At 37.1% G+C, this 24,715-nt stretch overlaps 1 protein-coding gene across 9 annotated transcripts in view; it reads left to right on the top strand.

Annotated features, from left to right (window-relative positions):
* Positions 1-24,715, top strand: part of SEMA3D (semaphorin 3D) — a 200,851-nt gene that overhangs the window by 130,207 nt on the left and 45,929 nt on the right. For all 9 annotated transcript variants that reach the window (XM_045494651.1, XM_045494650.1, XM_045494658.1 and 6 more), the window contains 2 exons: positions 1,419-1,547; positions 12,356-12,498. In XM_045494651.1, the coding sequence (XP_045350607.1) occupies positions 1,419-1,547; positions 12,356-12,498 (272 nt within the window). The remainder of the gene's footprint in view (positions 1-1,418; positions 1,548-12,355; positions 12,499-24,715) is intronic.

The following is a 24,715-nucleotide window of genomic DNA, read 5'->3' as shown; positions in this document are numbered from 1 at the left end:
CAGGTAATGTCTTTGTTGATGTTGGTATTTCTGCTCTTCCATTTTTAAAAACGTGTCCCACAATGAAATATTGTTATTTACCGTGTATTTTAGGGGAATGCTTTAAGAGATGAAAGTAGTATCGTATCTACATTTACTTTACCTAACTGGATTTCTCTCTTTTGTGTTTTGTTTTGTTTTACATTTTTCCCTTTCGAAATTGACGCTTGTCATTATTAGATTGGTTGACTCAAATAGCTCATTAGAAGATAATTTAGATGGATATAATCAGAGGATTTAGGAACTCTGTCAACCACTTATAGGAAGGCAGAATTTTAAAGATAATGTTTCTGTGGAAAATTGGATTTTAGTGATAAAACGTCTTTAGTTCTTCTTATATTTAATCGTTTAAAAATCTAAATCCTCTGTAGAGATTAGCTTTTTTTTTTTTTTTTAATTTTGGTCTGTTAGGTGTACTGAACATTGTTGACTACAAAGGTTTCTCGAATAGAGGCTTAGCTGTCAAAGGGGCAGGATTTTGTGCTGTAGGGACAGCATTCTTCTCTCTCCCCCTCCAAATGCTGACTGGCATTAGGGAACACTAACCCCTACCCCCTCCGCTTCTCTGCCCCAATCCTTGCTGTTCCCCCTTTTCCCCCATCTCTGCTTTCTGTTCTTTCTCCCTCCCCTCCTTCCCAGCTTTCTCCTTCCCTTCTTCCTCCCCAGACCTCTTTCTTCTCTCCTCTCCTTTCTCCTCTGCCTCCCTACCCCCCACTTCTCAGTCTCCGGTAAAACATGGATATGCATTTTACATAAATAACAGGACAAAGAAGTTTGGTATGCCGTAATAGCCACATCTTTGCCTTTTCAGGGATTCCTGTTTATCAGAGCCATTAGAGATGTGATTAGTTCCAAGGAATGCAACATGTTATAATTACAAAGAATGACTTCAGTGCTGAAAGCTCCCTTTCAGCAGAGGTTAGGCACAGAAAAGTTGTGGTCATTGGGGTTGTGCCGGTTAAGTAAATACTAATTACACAATCCATTCTTCATTATGGCATTTGCTTTTTAATATTTTTTGCATGTGTTGCTACAAAGACAAACTCCTAATTATGACGTACCCTTGAACTATTTGGGGGGAGAGGGAAAAGAAGGAAGAGCTTATTCATAAGTGAAGCGCATGCACTTGCAATGATTAATTCGGAAATCTTTGGCCATTTTTATATTCAGGAGTCTAGCGTCAGCTTGCAAAGTTCATGGAGTTATATTTTCTATGACCATGCAAATTTTTCAGAATTTGAACATGATACTTATGACACAGTGTATCTTCTCCTGCTAAGCAATAAATGTCTCCTGTTCATGCACTGAATGTAGTATATTGCAAACAGTATCTGCTGCTGTATGCTTAATAGTCCTATGTATTCTCTTCTCCCTCTCAGATGAGTACCTCTACTCTGGAACAGCTTCTGATTTCCTTGGCAAAGATACCGCATTCACGCGGTCCCTTGGGCCTACTCACGACCACCATTACATCAGAACTGACATTTCAGAGCACTACTGGCTCAATGGTTAGTGATTTTCTGACTTTTCATTTTTTTTTTTTTTTTTTGCCTTTGCTTTTGGGTAGATAAGAAGCTCATTATTATTCCCTCAAATGTGTTTTGGGATAAGTGGTTTAGCTTATTAACGCAATAAAATGCATTTGATATAATTCCCCACTAAGTTAGACAGCTCTCCAGACCCTGTTGTGTATATAATAATAGCTGACATGTACTGACAGTGTGCTATTGTCCTTGACGCTGTTCCATGCTCTAATTGATTTTTTAAATGTCCACAATGACATATGAGGTATACGTTATTATTATGTGCTTTTTAAAGATGAACAAACTGAGGTAGAGTGATTTGGTCAAGTTCTTAGAACTTGTCAGTTATAGAGCCTGGGGTTCGAGTTGGCAGTCTTTCCCCTGCAGCCTGTTTTTTTGTTGTTGTTTTGTTTTATTTTTGTTTTAAAAATTTTTTTTTAATGTTTCTTTCTTTCTTTTTTTGAGAGACAGAGACAGAGACAGAGTGTGAGCGGGGGAGGGGCAGAGAGAGAGGGAGAGACAGAATTGAAGTAGGCTCCAGGCTCTGAGCTGTTAGTACAGAGCCCGATGTGGGGCTTGAACTCACAAACTGTGAGAACCTGATCTGAGCCAAAGTGGGAGACTTAACCAACAGAGCCACCCAGATGCCCCTCCTGCAGCCTGGTTTTTAATGACTAAGCCAAATACTGTCTATGAGCCTAATGAAAACAGGTGAGGTTATAATGTTGACTTCTTTTGTTTAAAGATAATTTATTTGGGTTGACATGTCCCTTCAGAATTTAAAGCATATTAATATTGACATTGTTTTTTCTGATTACTTTTTTGTTTATAGGTCACACAGAACTCTGAGATAAAAAAAAAATCCACTAATGAATTAATTGATTAATTAATTTATGTTTGTTACTTCTTTGTTTATTCTCTCCTGCTGTACAGGAGGTCAATTTTTGGCATGAGAGTCCAATGTTTTCTAATTATCATAGAACTTTCTTGCACAGTGGGGCAGAATAACATAACATTACTGTCTAAGCAGGCAGATAGCATTTCTCATTCCCACCATAAATATTGGGTTTTAGTGGGGGAGGCCTGGGTAGACATTTCCTGGGGGCTATCTCTCTATCTCTCAGTATCATTTGAGCAGTGACAACATAAACAAAAGGGAAATCACTTTAAAACATTTCTTTAGTCAAAACCTCCTGAACCATTTGTTTACCCAACAATAGGATCTCCCTTGGCCAAAAGAGAACCCTATTAGTGGGGAAAACAAATATAGAATATCTACAGCTATGCGATTACTCATTAATTTCTTTACACTTGTACAAGGCAAGACTATCTTCTTGAGCTTTGTGAGGTTTTTGTGAAAATAGTTGGTTTGAGACGGACTTCATAGATTTTACCCTATAGAAAAACGTACCTATCTGTTTAGGTAACAAGATATACTTACGGCCTAAAATGAAGTATAGATTTTCTTTCTCAGTCTCGGGATGGCAAAAACCATATTGCCACTCTTTTCAGAGATTATTCTATGTATTCCTTAACAATGGCATGTCCATAAAGAGGTCTGCAGCACTGCTGAATTAATAAATGTAGAGAATCTCTATTCAACTCTTATTTGACTAGCATGCTGTGCTGAGTGCTGTGTGAAGACTATTACAAATTAGGAAGCCTTGAGTTGGTTTAGCATTTAATAAACAACATTTGAGGACCCTTGGCATACTGAATGCTGTTCTGCTCCTGGGCATGCAAAGATTACATGGGAGGGTTACTGACCTCATTGATGATGACTGCCCGAAGCATCAGAAGAGAGTGGGAGATGGGGCTAGAAAACTGTAAATATCCTGAAATCATGGGGAAGTTAGCTGTGGTTAAGCTCTTTTTCTTCCTTTTTTCTTCTCTTCTCTTCTCTTTTCTTTTCTTTTCTTTTCTTTTCTTTTCTTTTCTCTTCTTTTCCTTTCTTTTATCTTTCTTTCTTTCTTTCCTTCTTTCTTTCTTTCTCTTTAGATATAATTGATATATAACACTATATTAGTTTCAAGTGTACAACATAACGATTTGATATTTGTATATATTGCAAAATGATCACCACAGTAAGTCTAGTTAACATCCATCACCACACAGAGTTGAAAATATTTTTTGTGTGTGAGAGAACTTCTAAGATCTACTCTCTTAGCAACTTTCAAATATGCAGTATGTGTATTAACTATAATCACCATGCTGTACATTACATCCCCATGACTTACTTATTTTCTAACTGGAAGTTTGTGCCTTCTGACCCCCTTCACCCATACCCTGAACTTAATCACGGAAATGGATCTTTGTTTTTGTTTGTTTGTTTGTTTGTTTTTTATAAAGGTGACTGACAGCAGCATGAAGGGAAAATTAAAAGAGAATGGGGGTAGAGAAAGAAGCCATTGTAAGGAAACAGGAAAAAGGTGGGACAGGAACATAAGTATTGACTGTGGACACGGATGTGAGAATATACAGCAACAAATATTTGAAACAGAAGATGTTTGTTTGGGAATATAAGAAGCCAAGAATATGAGGTCGAATTCAAGACATTTTGGATACTGAGAAAACTTTGCAGTGAGAGAAGTCAGCAGAAAGGAAGAAAGGAGAAAGGATACACAGTAGAGAATTCTCAATGGATTGAATGCAGGAAAATGACTAAGAGTTAGGAGAACTAACATTTATGGTTCTAGGACATTCAAGGCAGATCACTTAGTGGTTAATGGCCCAGGGGACCATATAACCTGGTTTGCCCCGGACATTTCCAGTCTGCCTCTAATGTTCTGTAACTCTCAAAAGTGTCCTACTCTAGATGAGAATCACAGCTGTGTTTCTGTAGAATATACTTACCTCGGCTTAAAGCCTAAATATCACTTTGTGACCTTGGTCAAAGCTTTCTGTACATCTAAATTCTTAGTCAAAAATTTGGCATAATAATAGTTATTCACAGTGTGTTCTAAGGATTAAATTAGATCATAAAGGGAAGATCATATTGGGAAATCTGATGGAAGACAATTTTAAGAGCAGTTCAGTGTCAATATTGTCATCACCATCATTATTATTGTTCTTGAAGGTGAGAAAGGCAGGAGGTTGGACTAAAACGCTGAATCCTCTGTGATTCACTGACGTCTGTTTAGCATTTCTATTGACCACCTTTCTTTCTCTCTGTCTACATGGTAATTCTGTGAGCTCATCCATTCTCAGAACTTCAACTGCTTCCTGTGTTCCATTTCTTCCTAAAACTGTGTTTCCAAACCTTTTTCTGCAACTCAGAGCCCTTAAGAATTTTTGGGGGGGGGGGTACCTTACATTTTCATCCCAGTTTAAAAGAAAGAAACTGATTGTTTTATATGGGAATAAAGATACTTAAACCTAATAAAGTATATTAGTGCCACTAATGTACTTTGATTTTTTTTAACAAGTTGTTACAAGTTGTGATCCTTTGCTTGAATTTCTTTAAAAATATGTAGATACAGATACAGATATATAAAAGACTAATTGGATCTAAAAACCAAAATCCTGTGAATCTAATTTAAAATTATCTTGTTTTCCCTTTCTAATCTGCCCTTCAATACCAGTTTCCTGATTTCTGTCTTAACTTTCTAAACATTGTCTACCCTATTACCTTGAAGTTATCTTTGATTTCTTCCTCTTCCCGGTCCCCTTTATCTTATCTATCACTAGAGGCCTTTACTTCCTTTAAAATATCTATCGACCTTGTTCTTTTCATGACCACCATCTTTCTATAGGTCTTTATCACCTTATCCCTGGGTTCTTGACACTATTTTATTGTTTGTTAATTCATTTCCTTCTCTTCTGTTTCAAATTTATTTTATATAGTATCCATGCTGGTCACTATTTTAGGCACTTTTGAAGTATTATTTTATTTAGTGGTATAATCTTGAGAGAATTACTATTCCCATTTTATATTTGAGAATAGATTAGAAGTCAGATATATTGTTCATAGATACCTAGTAGATATGAGATTAAAACTCAGGGATGTCTCTCTTGCTCTAGACACATTTTTTAAATATATATTTTATAATGCATTATGTGATCCAACCAAATTCTGCTCTTTTGACTGCACGTCCTGTGCTCTTGGAGCCTCATTTACAGACAGGGTTCATGTTTGCATGTCATGTTATGCAATAGCAAACTGAGAATGTGGGTTTGGTTGTAGGCACTAGAGAAGATAGAGAAAATGTGGTCAGGTAAGTGATGTGGAAGACCTCAGCAGAATCTGTGAAGTCAGGGTGAGTGCAAGCATCAGATCAGATGTCAGGTCACAATTAGAAGAGCACGACGCTTCAGGAGACCCCTTCAGCCAAGGAGCTTCTTGGTCCATGGAAACTAGGACGCAGTAGGGGAGAAATTACAGAAACTATGTGAGATTCTTGTAATGGGGAAGTACTTTACATACTAAGGCAAAAGATTGGGTTGTGTAAGGAGCATTTCTCCCTTCTGAGAAGCATGCATTTTCTGGGTTGTTGTCAACATGGGGTCCAAAGACAGAGGTCAGTGAATCATCCGGAGTGTGGGGAACAAAAAACAGTGATAGAGGAACTCTGAAGATTATTAGGAATAATGTTGTCATTGACGTGATCTTATTCAACCTCATAACCCATAAGTTAAGACAGCTTGAAGAATGTGAATCCAGGTCTCTTAGTCCCCCAGACCATCCTTCCATCCCAATACCAAACTTCTAAAAGGAATAGTGTGTCATATCTCCTGAACCGCAAGTCTGCCATTTTGGTGGAAGTTGTGGGAATAAAGGTTGTTTCTGCCTTAACACTGGATCTGACCTATCAGTTACTGATATAGACTCCTTGACATAAAGCTGCACTATCTAATATAGTAGACACTAGCCACATGTAAACTTAAATTAATTAAACACATTGAAAATTTGGTTCCTTAGTCATACCAGGCACATTTCACACGCTCACTAGCCACATGGGCTAGGGGCTATCATTTTGGACAGCACAGATTTAAAACATTTCCATCATCACAGAATTTTCTATTAGACAGTGCTGGGCTAAATTATACTTATGTATTACGTGCACTAGCCCACAATCAAATAATGCAACACCAGTGTAAATTTTCTGTACTGTTCACATAGCATGTAGATGTGGAACTCACTGCTTGGTTTCATAAATTTGTTGCCAGGTTGAAAGAACTGACAGATATTTGATATTTCAAATGATGGAGTCAGTGTCGATGCCCAATCAGTTTCTTCTATGGATTATTACATCACTGTGTTATTTATTTCTGGTTAGACAGTTTGAGAGTTTTTTCCCATTCAATTTTGCTCTCTATAGTTTCACTTTTAGTTTAAAATCCTACTCTTTACATGTTTGTGATTACGCTCTTGTAAGTGTACATTGATATTACATTTGGATTAGGGGAAATATGAAGGTTAAATGAAATTTGCAGTTGAGTGTCTGTTTAGATAATTAACCATTAAAAAATATGAATCCTTTAGATGTGAATCTTTTAGCAGTCCATAAAATCCTTGATGATTGTGTGAATGCCATATTTTGTTCTTTGTCCTGCGTGGAATTAACCAGAGCAAGATCAGCTAACCTCTTCACTTACCAGTCCCAGGATCCTTGTCAGAATTTCTCTAGGACTTTGCCTAATCCAGTTTCAATACCTTTAAGAAGTATGTATCCTAATTGCTTCTTTGAGAGACTAATCCATCCATTGAATAAATACCTCTCCAGGAGGAGGAAAAATTACAAAGGTGAAATATTACGGGCAATTCTAGATGAAGTCTTAGATGGTTTCACACTTCTTTTTTTTTCACTTTTCTTTATCAGCTTATTCTTAGAACCTATCAAGAAATAGGAATATAGATACAAGCCAGAGTGGTTCCTCAAACACAGTTGAGTTTTTGTGAGAATCTTAGGATAAAGCTTAGAAGTATGACCATTGGGAAAATGAAAACAAACAATGATGCCTCAGATACATATGTTTTTGTTTTCTTTTCTGGAGTAGAGGAGAACTTTTGTTTTATTTTTTTATTTTTAACATGTGGAGGCAGTTTTCATTTGAAGTTTCTCTTGGAGAGTTCTGTTGTCTACAAATTCTCTTTCCACTGAAAAGGATAACATTTTTAAAAAGTGGTAGGAAGAAGATATTACAAAAAGAAGGAAAGGAAAATAAGGAACTCACTACTTGTTAAATCATGGTGTGTGCTCATCTGTGTGCAAAGAGCTTCCTAGGGAGAAATGAAAGAGATGTGTATTGCAAGCTGGGTTGATGCCATTTTCATTTGGCAGTGTCTCTCAGTGTCATGCTAATAGTCCATTTGTGAAAATGCATGATTTCAAACTCTATCCCTATTAGAGCATGTCTTTTAAATGCCAGAGGGGAAAAATGTGCTATTATAATAAAGCCCAGGTGTCTGTTGGTATGATTTTAAATTATTTCATTCAACAACTGTGCATGTCACACACTGATTAAATGATAGCTATTTTTACTCAAACTTGGCCTCAACTCAGGAAGGAGTTTCTTCCTCAGAGTACTAGCATCTGAGTTCTAAGACAGGACCTCAACTGAATCTGCAAGAAAGAAATTCTGTACTCTTGAAACATATACATATATATTTAACAATTTTTTTTACCATTTATTCATTTTTGAGAGACAGAGCAGAGGAGGGTCAGTGAAAGGGCGACACAGAATCTGAAGCAGGCTCCAGGCTCCATGCTGTCAGCACAGAGCCCAATGCGGGGCTCGAGCCCGTGAACTGTAAGATCATGACCTTAGCGGAAGTTTTTTTTTTTTTTTTTTTTGCTGAACTCCATAAACAAGTGAAGAGCTGACAATTGACTCCTGTAACTTCTTGTCCCTTCTGAGTATCTGAGCAGCTCTCTCTCACACACTGGAATTCCTTTTACCTGTAATGATTTTCTGTTTCATGTCACTGAATTCTCATTTCCTCTCTAGAGAGAGAAGATTATGTAAATTTTGTACTACCATGGTATTTTTTAAATTATAAGTTCAACTCAGTCATGAAATAGGGAGAGGATATTAATTAATGTTACAAGGGTGACATACTTCATGTAGAACTTTTACTTAGATTATACTTAAGGGCGATGATAAATTCTGCTTTATCCCCATTTTGAAGTTCATTCGACTATTTCAAGATAAAACAAGCTAATCATATTCCTAGAAATTGTTATAGGACTATGAATCCCCATTCATAGTGTGAATTCCCATTTTAAGTTCAAATATTTGTTATGATAATACAAGCTAATCATATTCCTATAATTTATGTATATTTTCAGTTTTATCCCCTTTGTGCCCTAATCACTAAAGAATTTGTATTTATCACTGGTCTTCTCTCCCCTTGTCCATCCATGTGTCTGCATTATTGACCTTTGGTTAATGAGTGCTATCTATATCCTTTTTCCCACGTGCAAAATAGTAGTCTAGGTTCAGTGACTCTTAAATTTAGATGCTTATAAGAATCACCTATTATGTTTTATTTATTTTTGTATTTCTTTTTTTATTTAATGTTTATTTATTTTTGAAAGGGACAGAGAGCTAGGGAGGGACAGAGATATATATATAGAGAGAGAATCCCAAGAAGGCTCCACCCTGCGAGCGAAAGAGCCTGCATGTGGGGCTTGATCTCACGGCCCACGAGAGCAGGACCTGAGCTGATATCATGAGCAGGATGCTTAACCGACTGAGCCACCCAGGCACCCCAATGTATTTCTTTTTTTTTAAGTTTATTTATTCATTTTGAGAGAGAGAGAGCAAGCACAAGTGGGGGAGACGCAGAGAGAGATGGAGAGAGAGAATTCCAAGCAGGCTCCATGCTGACAGCACAGAGCCCTACATGGAGCTTGAGCTCACAAACCATGAGGTCATGACCTGAGCCGAAGTCCAGAGTCAGACTCTTAACCCACTGAGCCACCCAAGTGCTCCTATTTTTATATTTCTCTGTTTTTAAAATACACATGGCAGGACACTTGGAGATTCTCCATCCAGGCAGGTAACATTTAGGCTTCTGTAAATCCAACAGATTTCCATAGATTATTATTAATGCCTTTGTCTATGTCTGTGGGAGCCCATAGTTCTATGCTCATTGTCACATTCTCCTTGGAAATCATTGAAAACATCAAGACTTGGGCCTTCTCCTTGGTCATATCTTAGCCATATGTTAATACTTCCCTAATCTGATTTGTAATTGATTTGAAGAGTCAGTTTTTATTCAGTTTTGTATTCTGTGATTATAGTGATTTTTCTTGTTCTAAATACCTTGAATATTGTATAGTAGTAATTAAGTATGTGCCTCATTTTCACCAATGTGCTGAACTCCTAATACTGCATTGGTAAGAAAATCTGTGTCCACATTTTTTTTTAGGAAACATAATATATTTAAATAAAAATTAGACTTTTTTTTTTTTTTTGAGAGAGAGAGAGCAGGATGAGGGGGGAAAGAGAAGAAGAAGAAGAAGAAAAAGAAGAAGAAAGAGAAGAAGAAGAAGAAGAAGAAGAAGAAGAAGAAGAAGGAGGAGGAGGAGGAAGAGAAGGAGAAGAGAAAGAGAGAGAGAGAGAGAGAGAGAGAGAGAGAATCTTAAGCAGGCTCCAGGCTTAGCATGGAGCCCAAAGCAGGGCTTGATCCCAGAACCCTCGGATCATAACCTGAGCCGAAATCAAGAGTCAGGTGCTGAGCCATCCACACTGAGCCATCACACTCACCTAGAAATGTTAATTTGTGACTACAAAAGAATTTTTACTTTGCTCAGGGGTTCAAAACCAAATGTTCGTAATTTATCAACAATTTAAAAGAGGGGCTGGAGAGAGAAAAATTAAAACATTGTGAGTGAGATTGTTAATGAAACTTGCTATTTTAAGGTTAATTAGAAAACTAAAAATTTAAAACCCTACATGGTTTTCTAAAATTTATTTTTTTACTCAACCTAGGGCTGTATCCAAATGAGATTATCAAGAGCATAAGAATCCACTGGGGTTCTAAACTTCAGGGAAAGAACAGGGAAATAATAAAGAACAAAGGGGAGAAAGTTAATACACAAAATTCCCTCTCACTTTTCCTCTTAAGGTTTCCCATTTAAGCAGAGAAGACACTGGATAGGAGACCCCAGTTGACCCAGCTGGACTGGGACAATAAAGACTGAACTACCCATTGTTTGGAATCAAACATTAACTTTTGTTTATTGAAAAAGGCTATTATGAAGTCTTGTTTGTGGGGCTGTTGACCTATTGCTCTACATTAGCAGGGGAATGATTCTCAGTACTCCTGGGGTACTTGACAATACGGCAGTGTTGATCTTTTTTACCTACCACGTATTCTTTGTTTTGTTTTTGTGGTGGTGTGGTGGTTGTGGTTGGAAACGATTTGTCGTGTCTTGTTTCCTGCTTCTCCTTCCTAACGAGTGCTCTTTGCTTCCTTTCAGCCATCTCATGTTTTCTACTTAATTGAAGTCCTTCCTTCCTTACTCAATAAGTATTCTCTTTCTCTTCTTTGCCTTCATCAAAATAACCATTTCTGAATTAGTATCACCTCATTACAGATCTGTTATCTGGTTAATTCACAGTTCTACAAAACCAAGACTTAAAAATGCCCAACACTTTGTAATAAAGGAGTTAGTAACCCCAATTGACTTATCACTGGTGCAGCACAAAAATGGTTGAGTTGCTAATATCTTTTTTCACTCGACTTGTTTTATGGACATATTTCCATGCTGGTGCATTTAGAACTGTGTACTTTGTTTTTATCAGCTAGATATTACTGTAACAAATATTGGGATGTGCTACATTTTCTATCATTCTCTTCTTTGTGGTCATAATAACGATTATTATCCTGAACATCATCTTAATAAATAACATTTATTGAACCCTTATTGTCAGGCATGACCAGATAGCAAGTATTTTACCTATATTAATTCACTTGGTTATCATAGCAGTTATCCTACTACGTAGATGATTGGTAGCCTCATATTAGGCATGAGAAAACTGACACATAGAGAAGACAAAAATTTGCTTAAGATCACCCTTCCAGTAAGTGGGAGAAACAGAATATAAACCTGGAAAGACTGTCTCCAGAGCCTACACTGGAGTTAATGCAAGCACTAATTAGTTGTTTTAATTTCTTTTTTCCCTTTAGCAATTACACAAAATGCAGCAAATAACATCATAATTTAGCAAATTTGGGGTGTGTTTATAGTTTTCCCTGAGCTCTTCATTATGTACATTGTGATTAAAAAAATTTTTTTTTAACATTTATTTATTGTTGAGAGACAGAGTGCGACCAAGGGAGGGACAGAGAGAGAGAGGGAGACACAGAATCTGATGCAGGCTCCAGACTCTGAGCTGTCAACACAGAGCCCAATGTGGGGCTCGAACCCACAAACTGTGACATCATGACCTGAGCCAAAGTTGGATGCTCAACTGACCAAACCACCCAGGCACCCCATGTACATTGTGATTTTAAAAGCAGTGACTTCATCAAATAAAAGGAAAATGTAAAGTTTGAAAGGACTTTCTAAGTAATTTAGTTGAGTTGCAACAATGGTGAATATCAGTCAGTCGTGTTCTCATCAGGTCTCTGGAGTTCCTAGAGAACTTGCTCGAGACCTCTGCATGCTAATACATGTTTCTATATTGTGTCATGTTTATTTGTGTGGATGTCTTGTTTCCCACATGCCAGTCACGGTTCATTTTTTTTTATTCTGCTAATTGTTTCACATTCAAAGACACCAATACTATCTTGGCTGAATTATCTCAGTATTTTAATTTGTAGTTTCTTTTCTTTCAAACAGGAGCAAAATTTATTGGAACTTTCCCTATCCCAGACACCTATAATCCAGATGATGATAAAATATATTTCTTCTTTCGTGAATCATCGCAAGAAGGCACTACTTCTGATAAAACCATCCTTTCTCGAGTTGGAAGAGTTTGTAAGGCAAGATATATTTATCTTACTTAAGGCATGTATGTATATGTATGAACAATTAATCATGTAATGTTGAAGTAAGAGTATTTTAATGTCCATCATTCGTAAGTAGTAGGATAAATTCAGACTATCACACTGGTATAATATTTTTTTGAGAGAGAGACAGAAAGAGAGTGAGTGAGAGAGAGAGAGAGAACACGAGCACGGTAGGGGCAGAGAGAGAGAGAGAGAGAGAGAGAGAGAGAATCTTAAGTGGGTACCACGCCCAGGGGGAGCCCGACACAGGGCTTCAACCCATGACCGACCGTGATCGTTACCTGAGCTGAAATCACGAGTCCGACACTTAACTGTCTGAGCCACCCAGGCTCCCCTTACATATATAATTTTTAACATCCAAAAGGAAAAAGGAAAAAAAAGAGATTAAGTGTTTTCCAATATTAGAGCTCTGTTTCACTGTTAGTTTTGTTTTCGTCCAGTGTGAACTGTTATCCAGGTTTGAGTTAGATACTTGGCAGTTTGCTCCTTATATTGACAGGTTACCCCCTCACCAGTTTTCACTGTTCCCAGCAAGATCATGCATTGTCCTGACCCAGGGAAATTAAGATGCTTTTATACATTAAATTTGATTTTGAAATTGAAAGTAACATAATCACTGGAGTAACTGGAACACTAACAGAATCAGATCTGGTATTTTTTATGAAAACACATCATACATGTAAAATTATGCATCTTTCTAAGGATCAAATAAGTTGAAACTGTGGTTAGTAATATATAGTAAATATTTTCTGGAGCATTCATCTAGATTAGGTTTTGAGAATACATGGGATAAGGGGGGTGGGGCGACGGGGACAAATAAACCGAAATGCAAAACATTTGTTTTGAAGAATACTGCGGTTAGTTTTTAAGATTGCCGTTTTATGTAATTTATAGGAAAACAGAATTCTATGACATGCTTCCATTTTGTTCCTTTAAGGTTCTCTTTTGAGTGAATACAATCTTTATAGAATAATAGTGCTACTGGAATCATACTTTTGACTTCAATATATTATTTTGTTGTTGGATTTGTCTTCACTGAAATAACTTTTCTTTCATAGCCAAACACCTTCAGTGTAAACTCTGTTATTAAGAAGAAGAGCTGTTAAGTTAATAAATACTCTCAGTAGGAAGCTTTTTTTGGTCTTATCCAAACTTTTCATTTTCTTCCATGTGAGCCTATCCCGTTTTTGTCCCAATCTGTACCCTCGGGCTTTTGAGCACGTCCAGGGACAGAAATACAAACCATCACTGCACTTAAAGTGCTAATGAAAACATGGCTTTTGAATGAGGCTAGCTCATGAGCACACATCATTCTTTACCTAGTGTCCTGGCCAGGGATGCTGTCTCCCACTGATCCCTTCACCCCCAGGGGACAGAGTTCTCTAAAAAGCATCCTCATTCTTTCCGAGTCCAAGAATTCACAGTAATTTCTCTTGAAGCCTCTTGCCTAGAGATGAATAGCCATTGCTTGGAGTAGTCGTAGTGTGTTAATGTACTGAAGCATGCTTTAAAACAACTGTCTCCCAACTCTGAAAAGCTGTACTGTGGATTGACATCATTTATATAAATGGCTACATTAAATATGTCATAAAAGATTTACAAGTTAGTTTCTGATGAACGCATATAACAAGTGAATGTTTTGTGGGCGAGTTCAATACTTATTTCTTAATAGGTCTAATCCATTTGATAGCAATTAATTCTTTATAAAGTACTCTTTTCACCCAGTATTGTTGAAAGTTACATTAGAGGGGGAAAAATTTAGTTGCCCCACTTACAAATTTTTATATTAAAAATGTGATGTAAACGTGAAGTATTGGCCCAGGGATATTTAGTTTTAATCATGAACAAACTCCTAAAGAAGTGAAAAGGCAGAGAGAATTGTAGCGCAGGAATCTTCCCACCAGAAAAAAACTCTAAGGCCACACAGCAAGATTTTGTCATGCCATTGTGTTTGGATAAAAAGCTAACAAATTGTGAGATCAAATAAGGACATGTGATGGATGAATTTACTTTAAAGAAAAAAAAAAGATGTAATGAAAGTCCTTCTTACATTAGTCTATCTGTTTACTCAATCATTATTTCTAGTTAGTTTCATCTTCAGAATTTCCCACTACACGTATGATCTATTAGTCAAATGTTCACAATATTTGGTTCTACATGCACCTTTAAAATTTCTAAGTTCGGCACGCCCTGCTATGTTTTTAACTTTACTTAATAATTTAGGATTAAGGTGTATCAAACAGTGAGCACTTCTAAGTGGAGATTTCACTGACAAGATTGAAAATGACCTGAAATCTTTTTTTAAAAATGTGTTAGGTCAAAAACAGTAGCAAAAACTATGATAAGTTTAATTTAAAAAACTGTTCAGCATCATCACTGTTGCTGTTATGTATAATTTTCACATAAAAATGTTCCTCTGACATTTTTCAGAACATATTATTCCTCTCTGTTAGTTCTTTTTTTTTTTTTTACCCCCATGGGGTTATTGTGATATTGTCATTCAATTTTCAAGAAATGATCACAAATGTATGTCTATGCTGTGGAACAAAATTGACTTCAATAGATATAAGCAAAGATCCAAGAAGGCAGAGATCATGTTGGATAGAATTAAGAGTGAACTGTGTACACTTTACTGAGTTTATAAAACTTTTTAGTGATGTGGGACCATCAAAGTATTCATTTACTTAACACATTTTACACAACATTGTGCTAAATCAACAGTAGTTTTATAGAGAATAAAAAGAAAAGAGATTGGTATTTGTATTCGCTGAGCTTGCAACCGGGTGATGGTAATAGTAATGATATGTGCATTAAATAAGAAAACACACAGATTAATATATAGGATTGGCAAATGTGGTAGCTGCCAAACTGGGGGAAAAAATCACAGGGTGTGGTTAGGAAACAAGGGTGGGTTTTCGATTGGCTATGGAAGGTTCCTCTGAGAAAGTAACTTTTGATCCAGGGTATTGAAAATGATGAGGACGCTCCAGGGCAGAGATGACAGGGCTAGGGAAGAATGTGCCAGGCAGAAGGAAAACACTTGTGAAATCTCAGAGGTGGGAAAATAGCATTTAAGCAATTGAGAGAGCTCTGCTGTGACAGGAGCATAACGAGTAAATGGCAAATTAACAGACTAGTGATTCTTTTTCCTTTAAAACATACTTGAAATTTGCATAGTCTGGAGAAGTCTTATCTTCCCTCTTTGTGGTTAGGACTTACTGAGACTACAAACACTGACCCCATGATGTACATGAAAGGTCGCGACAAGCTCCCGTCCTATTGGATCCTCGATGCCTTTGTTTTTTTGTTTTTTTTAAGTCGATTTATTTATTTTGAGTGAGAGACACAGAGAGAGAGAGGGAGAGAGAGACAATCCCAAGCAGGCTCTGCACTGTTATTGCAGAGCCGATATGGGGCTCAAAGAACTCGCAAACTGCGAGGTTTTGACCTGAGGGAAAATCAAGAGTCCGTCACTGGATACGCTTTAATTCTTCCTTACTCCTGTCCCAGAGACTTTGATACTTGCCCATAGACAGGGACTCCTATATTCTTAGTAATCATGATTTCCAGAAGGTAAGGCAGAGATTAGGAAAATTCATAAAGAGTGTCTTCTGATTCTTGATACAAAAAAAAAAAAAACACCAAAAATGGTGTTAAGGGCATAGATTTTATAGTTGGACATGTTGAACTTGACCTGGCTCTGGGATATGCTGCCACAGCATCCAGTTGAAAATATGAACCTGAGGCTCAGTAGTGTCTGGAATCATGAATTTGGAAATCACCAATGTATTGGTGGTTCTTGAAGTCATGGAAGTATGTAAAATTGCCCAAGAAAATATGTAGTAAAAGATCAAAGAGCAAGGATAGAATCCCAAGGAACAATGATATTTAAGAAAAAGCAGAGGAAAATGACCACAAAGACAATTGAGAAGAAATAGCTTGATAGTTGGGTCGAGAGCTAGATGGTAGTGGTGTCACAAATCAGACATGAAAGCTGTCTCGAGAAGAAAGCAGTTGTCAGTGATGTCACACACCAAAAGGAGGTCAGGTAACATTGCAATTGAAAATCAGGTATTACGTTTGGCATCAGGATATCATCAATAACTTTTGCTCGAATGATATGGATATTCGCTACGAAAGCAGATCTAGGCTTCCATTTCCACTCTACTTCTTCTGAGCTCAGCTTCTTAACGGAGAAAATCAGGGCCCCCATCTCTTCCGTGACTATGTTACCAGGCAAATGAAAGACTTAGATGAAATCATATGAATTTGGATGAGGCAGATACTGAGGAAGGAACTGGAAAACAAGAGGGACTTGGATACATCTCTCTTTTCGGGCCGTCACCAACATAAAAGATTGACATATGAATAAAGTAAGTTCCTTGTCATACTACAGCAGGTTAAATGTCAAAAATCACATATACACACATGCACACATCATGCATACACAGTCTCACGTTTGGAGCCAGATCAACTAACTGTCATTGGGAGTGGAAGAGTGGTAGTGGCAGTATGTGTGTAGTAGGTCCAGGTGGTGGTTAGAGGCAGGTTACTGAAGATTAATGGGAAGAGATGATATTTTATTAGTTTTGATGTTTGAAATCCCCGTTAGTATTTTGCCTTCTTTTTTAGCAATATTTGTACTTGGAAGGTGGATCTTATTTCCGGATATAGTCAAAAGAATTTGGAGACATGCCTGGTGATAATTTTGTGAACAGTTTTTTTGTGTGTGAGCAGTATGACCAATGCAAATTTTAGACAAGAGGTGCGAAAAGGGAGAGACACTAAATAGTGAAGAAGCTGAATTAAAGTATCATTTCGTAGGACAGTGTGGATCAATGAGAGCCTCAGGAGAATAAGTACCTTCCTCTAAAGAATATCTTTCCAACTCAGTCTGTTGTGTATGTTATCAGTTTAGATGGCAGAACACATTTAGTAATGAATTAGTTTTCAGTGGGATATCCCTACCTACTGCACTTTCTTGTATTTAAAATACGGTGCTTAGCCTAGATGATTTCTAAAGCCTCCCCAGACTCTATAGTTCTTTGATTTTGTTGTACAGTCAATATGTTCAAGCACCAAATGGTGCACCTTACACCCCAGGCTGCTCTCATAAATGGTAAATTGCACAGATCTTCATGGGGAGGTTATAAATGCTGACCGAAAGAACAGGTGAAACATCATGCAATAAACCCTCTGAATAGTCCTTTCAGATACTATTATTTATGTCTGTATGTTTATTACCATGCACATGTGTGTGTGTGTCCCTTCAAGACCCACCCTATAAGCTACAGTGTGGAAATACCCGTCACTTCAGTGAGTCTGGCTTGCAGCTTTTCGCCTCAAGCCTGTTTCACATTATTTTTGAATTCTGTTCATTTTTTGGAAGCATTGTCCATTAGCTAGCCCACTCTGGATTCCAGCTCTAGGTTAGGCCCGTTCTCATTTTTTGTTCTGCAGTATTTCCTTTTGTCCTTGCCAGGAATTCAGTTTGGATGGTCCTTTCACATAACTTGCCTGGGGGTCTAATTAATAGCCCTTTGCTTCGATTCCACTTGCATTGTCTACCTTGATATATGGTCCTATTTGGACAATTACTGCCTTTGAAGATTTGTGTTTTGAGGCCGATGACACTTTCCGTATTTATTGATCTCCACCGAGTTGTGGGTTTTTTTTGCTTACTTTCAACGTGTCACTTACAACCTGAATGAGAGATTTAGAGCCACAAGTTACAGATGTGCTTTTGCTTCACTTCCATCTGTTTTCCTGTCAGGAATTCCTAGGCAAGGATTTATACTGTTGCCTTGTAGCTTTTTTTTTTTTTTTTTTTTTTTTTTAATTTAATGAGCTCTGATCTTACCTGGGGGGAGAGAGGGAACTGCTTACCATGCGTTGATTTGCCTAATTTTAACCTGTTAAATCTTAGGAACTGAATTTTTTAGCATAGTGTCTTACCCAAGTCTTGCATTTCTAATAATGTTTACAAATTTTTGAAGTAGTTAGAAAAACATGTTCTCCATTTTGATTCTCCAATGGCAAATCAAAAACAGTCATCTTTAAACACTAGAATCCTTTTTAGAAAAAAAGAATGTATTGGTGCCTTGAAAGCCTCTTCAGAATGGATCTCTTAAAAATCACTGTGCTTAATACCTGCCATACAAGTTTTTTTGTTTCTTTTTTCTTCTCCTCTCCCCTTTGTCTGAGATGTTTGAGTTTCTACAGTTTTGTTTCTTTTACTACTAAGGGGTTTCAAGATTATTTGTAGATGAACTAAAATATTCCTTCTTTTTTTTATGTCTATTTATTTTTGAGAGAGAGAGAGAGCAGGGGAGGGGCAGAGAGTGGAGGAAGACAGGATCTGAAGCAGGCTCAGTGCTGACAGCAGAGAGCCCGACACAGGGCTCGAACTCATGAACCATGAGATCGTGCCCTGAGCCAAAGTCAGATGTTCAACTGGCTGAGCCACCCAGGTGCCCCAAAGGTTCCTTATTTTCTTATTTTGCCTTTTTTTCTTCGTGGTCATAAATGTATTACTGTTATTTTTTTGCATCTCAACAAAACAGTTACATGAAACGTAGTTAGAAGACATTGCAAAAGAAGACGAGGGCTGAAAAGGAAAGCAAAACAGCACAGTTCTCTCATTTGATTTGGTCTGCATAACTTCACCATCTTCCATTAGTTTACTTATTGTATAATGTCCTCATTTAAACTCTTGCTCTCAGTATAATATTGTATTTTAGTATATATGACATGCTTTCCTTGAGAGGCTCCTGGGCTCTTATTCCAGGTTTCACGTTTTGTTTCTATCACATCACAATCATAGTTTCCAGCTTCTAACTGGGCCATTCTGTGTTTGGAATATCCTTATCATTATTATTTACTTACACAGCCCCATACAGACCATCTGTATTAAGTTTACAAATAAAACTCGTCCCTAGAAATAACTGTGTGAAGACTGAGGCAGCACAGGGCAAAGTACATTGGACAATTGCTCTGCAATGTCAGTTGCTGTGGTCCTGTCTCCAGGACTTCCGGGGGTGATGGGTCTTCAGGCGATTCGGAGGCATATCTCAACACAAGGCTGTTTGAGACCTGCAAGGGACAGCTGTTATCATAAATGACATATCAGATAAAGAATATGAATGATGTATTGACATACAACAGGCATTACACTGAAAACATGAAAGTATTAACTTGCCCTTATCTTCTTGAATGTGTAAAAAGGGTCAATTGCAAGCCTGTGTGTTGACCTCAGTGTGGCAGTTTCAGTTATGGAAAAACTTGTTTATGGATTCACAATATTGTGGTATTTAGATTACACTTCAAAAGAAAGGAGGTAGTATTAACTGAAGCTTAAATCTCTGAGATTAAATGTCATTAATGGCTAGAACTGGGGAGAAGTGTGCACAAAAGATGCATGGATGATAGCTCTGCAAGTGTTTCAGGAATTCCCATCCTCCTGCTGGCACAAAGGTGCAGAAGAGCATTAAGCAAAAGAACTAATTTTAAGCAAAGAAGAATTTATGAACTCCGACTCCAGCATCAAACCCTTGATTTTTTCTTTTTATTCTTTAAGTGATTAAGAGTTGTTATTCTTCAGTGTTTGTTGATTTGAAAAGGCTAGTGACTTTCAACTTGAATTCATTAACATGGTTACAAATTTCTGAATGCTAATCCATATTTTAATAGAATACAACACGTTCCCAAATATCTTGGAGATTTCATTGATTACTAAAATCTTTAGGATTCAAGAGCATAGGAGCCGAAAACCGATTCTTACTTGGTTCAAGAGCTTCTGTTTCCCAAGATATAGGTGGGAATGACCATATTTATAAAGTGTGAAGAGATCCTCAAAGAGGATGATGTATACAGATAAAATCGTGTTTAGCAGATGAAGCCAGCATAGTGACCCAAAGGTCAAAAGACACACTCAATAAAAGTTCATGTGTGACAGTTTGTAGCTACTCCACATGTCTATGCAAGATTTATAAGGACTGGAGTCTGCTGGGACAGTAGAAGCAGAATGGAGTCACCATTAACCTGCCTTCTGACTGATCTACCCATTAGCAGCCTATGACTAGAAGATCATAGTATTTCATAATATGCAGCCATCACCTGACTCATAGTTTATTTTATAGCTGCTGAAAGATTGTAAATTGTGTTTTGTTTCATCTTCTGTCTTTTCTGTTTTCATTAATCCCTTTACACTTAAGAAATATCGCAAACATATAAGAAGCCACAGAGAATAAGAAAATAGGCACCCTCTGCATTCACCACCATGTGGTCTGGCTTGTTTACATTTAATTTCTTTGTTACTTTCATCTGCATCTTTGTGTAGAGAATGTCAAGGCTTTTGGCAATCTGACTACAAAGAAGCTGTGATAGAGTGGAGACACAGAAGTGACTGGTGACTAAAAGCTGCTGATTCTGACATCTCAATAATAAATCTATTGTGTTAGTGAGATGGCTGCGTTCTTTAGAACTTCACAGAAATAAGCAAGGAGGTGACAATTTAGTACAAAAGTGGTTACCTCCCTTTCAGCCCTCTTCTGTGCTTAAGGTTCTCAGGGGGGGATTTGGTGGATTTGCAAACAAATCCAGGCACTGAGAGCTGGTCAACAGTCAGTCAATTGACACTTCCCTACAGGAGAAATACAACCCCTCGTGAATTGAACTTTGCCATCCCAGGTCATGCTTCTGGATGTCTGTAAGAGTTACTATTCAGTCATTAAATGCTTATGATCCATTCCTGAGAGCTATTATCCCAGAAATTATACTTGTTTCCCTGCTGACAGCAGGTGGCTTTCATCTTTGACCTGGATTTTTGTTTGTTTGTTTTTTTATCTTTTTATTCCTTGAGGGACCATGGAAAAGGCTGCTAGACGGATAGGCAAGCACATTTAAAGATTCTTTTGTTCAAAGGATTGCAATTTCCATTTGTCAGGTTAAAAAAATATATATGCAGGCCACAGTGTAAGTTCCTTTCCTGTCCAACAAATTTGAGCCTAGTAGAATAATTAGAATTTTTTCATGGTTTGTCTTAAACATGGGTGATAATTGCAAGGAGACAGAGGGGGACACTTTGCAAATAGGCATTTATTGCTATTTTTATCTAATAAAATGCTTAAAAGGGAATGTGATTGCTGATTTTTATGATGAAGTAGTGATGTATACACCTGTTAAAGGAATGTTGTGGAGCAAATATTTGATATATCTGTTTATTCATTTAACAAAATAATTTGAGCAACTATGCTATGCCAGGGGAAAGCAGTAAACCAGAGTCCTTAGCATTAAATTCATGATAGCTAATATTTTGAATCAGCACTGTTTTTAGTATTTATAGCTGACTCAAAATTGCAAATATAGGCAATGAAAAATGTTACAAGTTATAAATATGTAAAAAGAATACATTAAAATGGAAAGATTTTCACTTAGAGCTTAGTACAAGGAGGAGTCTGCTACAATAAGACTATATGAAGACAGAACACATATGTGAATGTAAAAATATATAAATCAAGGTTGATGAGAAAGATGAGATATCTTACTTTTTATTTTTAATTTTTAAAAATGTATTCTAATATTTATTTTTGAGAGAGAGAGTGTGTGTGTTTGTACTGATAGGGGAGGGGCACAGAGAGAGGAAGATAGGGAGTCCGAAGCAGGCTCCGCGCTGTGGGTGCAAAGCCTATTGTGAGATCTGGGGCCGGAACTCACAAACCGTGAGATCATGACCTGAGTCAAAGTCGGACGCTCGGCGAACTGAGCCACCCAGGCACCCCTATTTTTAAATTTTTTATAAAATCTCTTTCTTCTCAAATAATTCCAGGTAGCATTTCTCGCTGAGATCCTATGAAACATTAACACAAAATTGATCCTTACTGAAAGGAAGCACCAGGGGTTTTTCCTATTCATATTAACATCTGGATTTATATTTATGGAATGATCTGAGGATGTTAGCGGTGAAAATAAAGGCCGTGTCTAGATAAATCTGCCTTCACATCTGTAGCCATCGTTAATCATCCAATAGCCAGCTGAAATATTGGTTGTGTTTGTTCTTGCACAATGATACTGCAACAATAGAAGCACCATATACAAAACATAAATTCAAAAGCAATTATAGACATGTTTGTATCTAGATGGTTATTATATAAAATATATTAGGTATTAATTTTCTTTCACTTCCTTGTAGTAACTCTCGATACTAAATAACATATTACTAAATGACATAAATACTTTGGCCTGGTATTATAGCTTTCCTTGAATGTACTCCAATATCCTTTTATAACATTCTCTTCCACTATTTGAATTTATCCCAGTATTTGCCTAAACCAAATTTGTCCTGGTTCTCCCTATGTGTGCCTTTTTTTTTAATGTTTACTTATTCTTGAGAGACAGAGAGAGAAAGAGACAGAGTGTGAGCGCGGGGGGGGGGGGGGGGGAGGGTCAGAAGGAGAGGGAGACACAGAATCTGAAGCAGGCACCAGGCTCTGAGCTGTCAGCACAGAGCCCGACGTGGGGCTTGAACTCAGGAGCCATGAATTCATGACCTGAGCCGAAGTTGGACGCTCAACTGACTGAGCCACCCAGTCGCTCTGATCCATGCACGTTCTGAAGTGTCCCACCTGTTGTCCTTTCCCCCTCTTTTCTAGCAGCAAGAATATTTCCTGAACCAGTCTCTGATCCCACTTATCATTTTAAGAACAATATTGAATCTAACTCTTCAGTGACGCCTGTACTCATTTTTTTTTTTCTTACTACAGAGACCTTTCAGAGGAGACTTAAATTCTATGGCATTTATCTATACTTTCTAAGGGCACTTATCAATTTTATCTAGTATTTTTTGTTTCTCACTAATAATTGAACATGCTCTTATTAAACACCTGATAAGCAAGATATTAGTGACATATGTGCAGTGATATAGGATGAAAGGAATAGGGAGTGCGTTTTCTGGAAAGAATGAAAAATTATGAGAAAATCAACTTAATGTTCTTTTGCTTTGTATTATCACCATGCGTCAGCAATTCTAAACAGTATCAGTGTCAAAATGCAACTGCCAGGAAGGTCTTTTGTTGGTCCAGTTTCCAAACAATCACCATAGTTATCACTGAGTTTATATAATGTATCTGTCAGCACACACGTGAACGCAGTTATACATGCATTCCAAGACTAAGTGCACATTGATTTGGATCATTTAAAATTTAAAACAGCGAGACATAGTGCAAACTGCGAGGTGCAATTTTTGTTCAAGTGCAAAATTTTAGTTCGTATATGAAATATTTTCTTGAATTTCAGTGTCTTTAAATTTCATCTTCTTTACATCGTTGTAAGCCTAAAGAACAAATCAAGGAAGCAAAAATTATTACTCATTTATACAGAGCTATTTCTGAAAAGTATTCAGTTGTGTAGCAGAGAGGGTTATAAAGTGGGATTCATTCACTCTGGGTGTCCCAGTGTGCCTCTGGTGTTAGGTGCTGAGGCTATAAGGATAGTTATGGTCTGTGGTCTCAGGGACCTCATTGCCTTCTCAGCTCTCCCACAGTTCTGTAGACTTCTGAGATTTGCTCTGTTACTAAGATTATATCACATGGAATTTGGATTTCCCCATCACCCAAGTTAGCACTCAAAGGGATCTCTGTCTTCCTTCCCCTTTCCTTTCTTCTTCCCCCTTTCTTCAATAATAGCAACTATTTCTGTGACTTTGAATTCTCCTGTTTGGAGTAGTCATTAAGATACTTTTTTTATAAATTGCATTTAATTTTCAGAGATAACGAAGCAGAGGGAATACAGTTCCTAAATATTCAGAGTTAGTATTTGACAGTGAACTTTGTATTAAATTTGTAAGACATAGATTGCATGCAGGATAAGAATGTTTATATAATTTACATTTAAATGTAAGTGCATTAATGGAAATCATGGCTGTGAAAGTAATTTTTGAAAGTTGAGTTTAAGTACTTAATATATTTATTTCATGAAACACTCTCATCTTACTCATTGTAAACTTAGCAGATCTAGTCAAATAACAATTGTATTAATTTTGTATTCATATTTAGGGACATATTAAATTAAAAATAAGAAATAGATGTTTTAATGGTGAATTATTGAATTGCATTGCCCTATTTATTTTATTGAATTGATTTAAATGCTTATGTTTAGTAAGTGTCTAAAGAACATTTTTAATGAAATACTTCAG

The sequence above is a fragment of the Leopardus geoffroyi genome, chromosome A2 (assembly GCF_018350155.1).
Source record: "Leopardus geoffroyi isolate Oge1 chromosome A2, O.geoffroyi_Oge1_pat1.0, whole genome shotgun sequence".
Taxonomy (NCBI): Eukaryota; Metazoa; Chordata; class Mammalia; order Carnivora; family Felidae; genus Leopardus; species Leopardus geoffroyi.
Note: the sequence above shows the minus strand (reverse complement) of the source record. Positions and strands in the feature narration are given on the sequence as shown.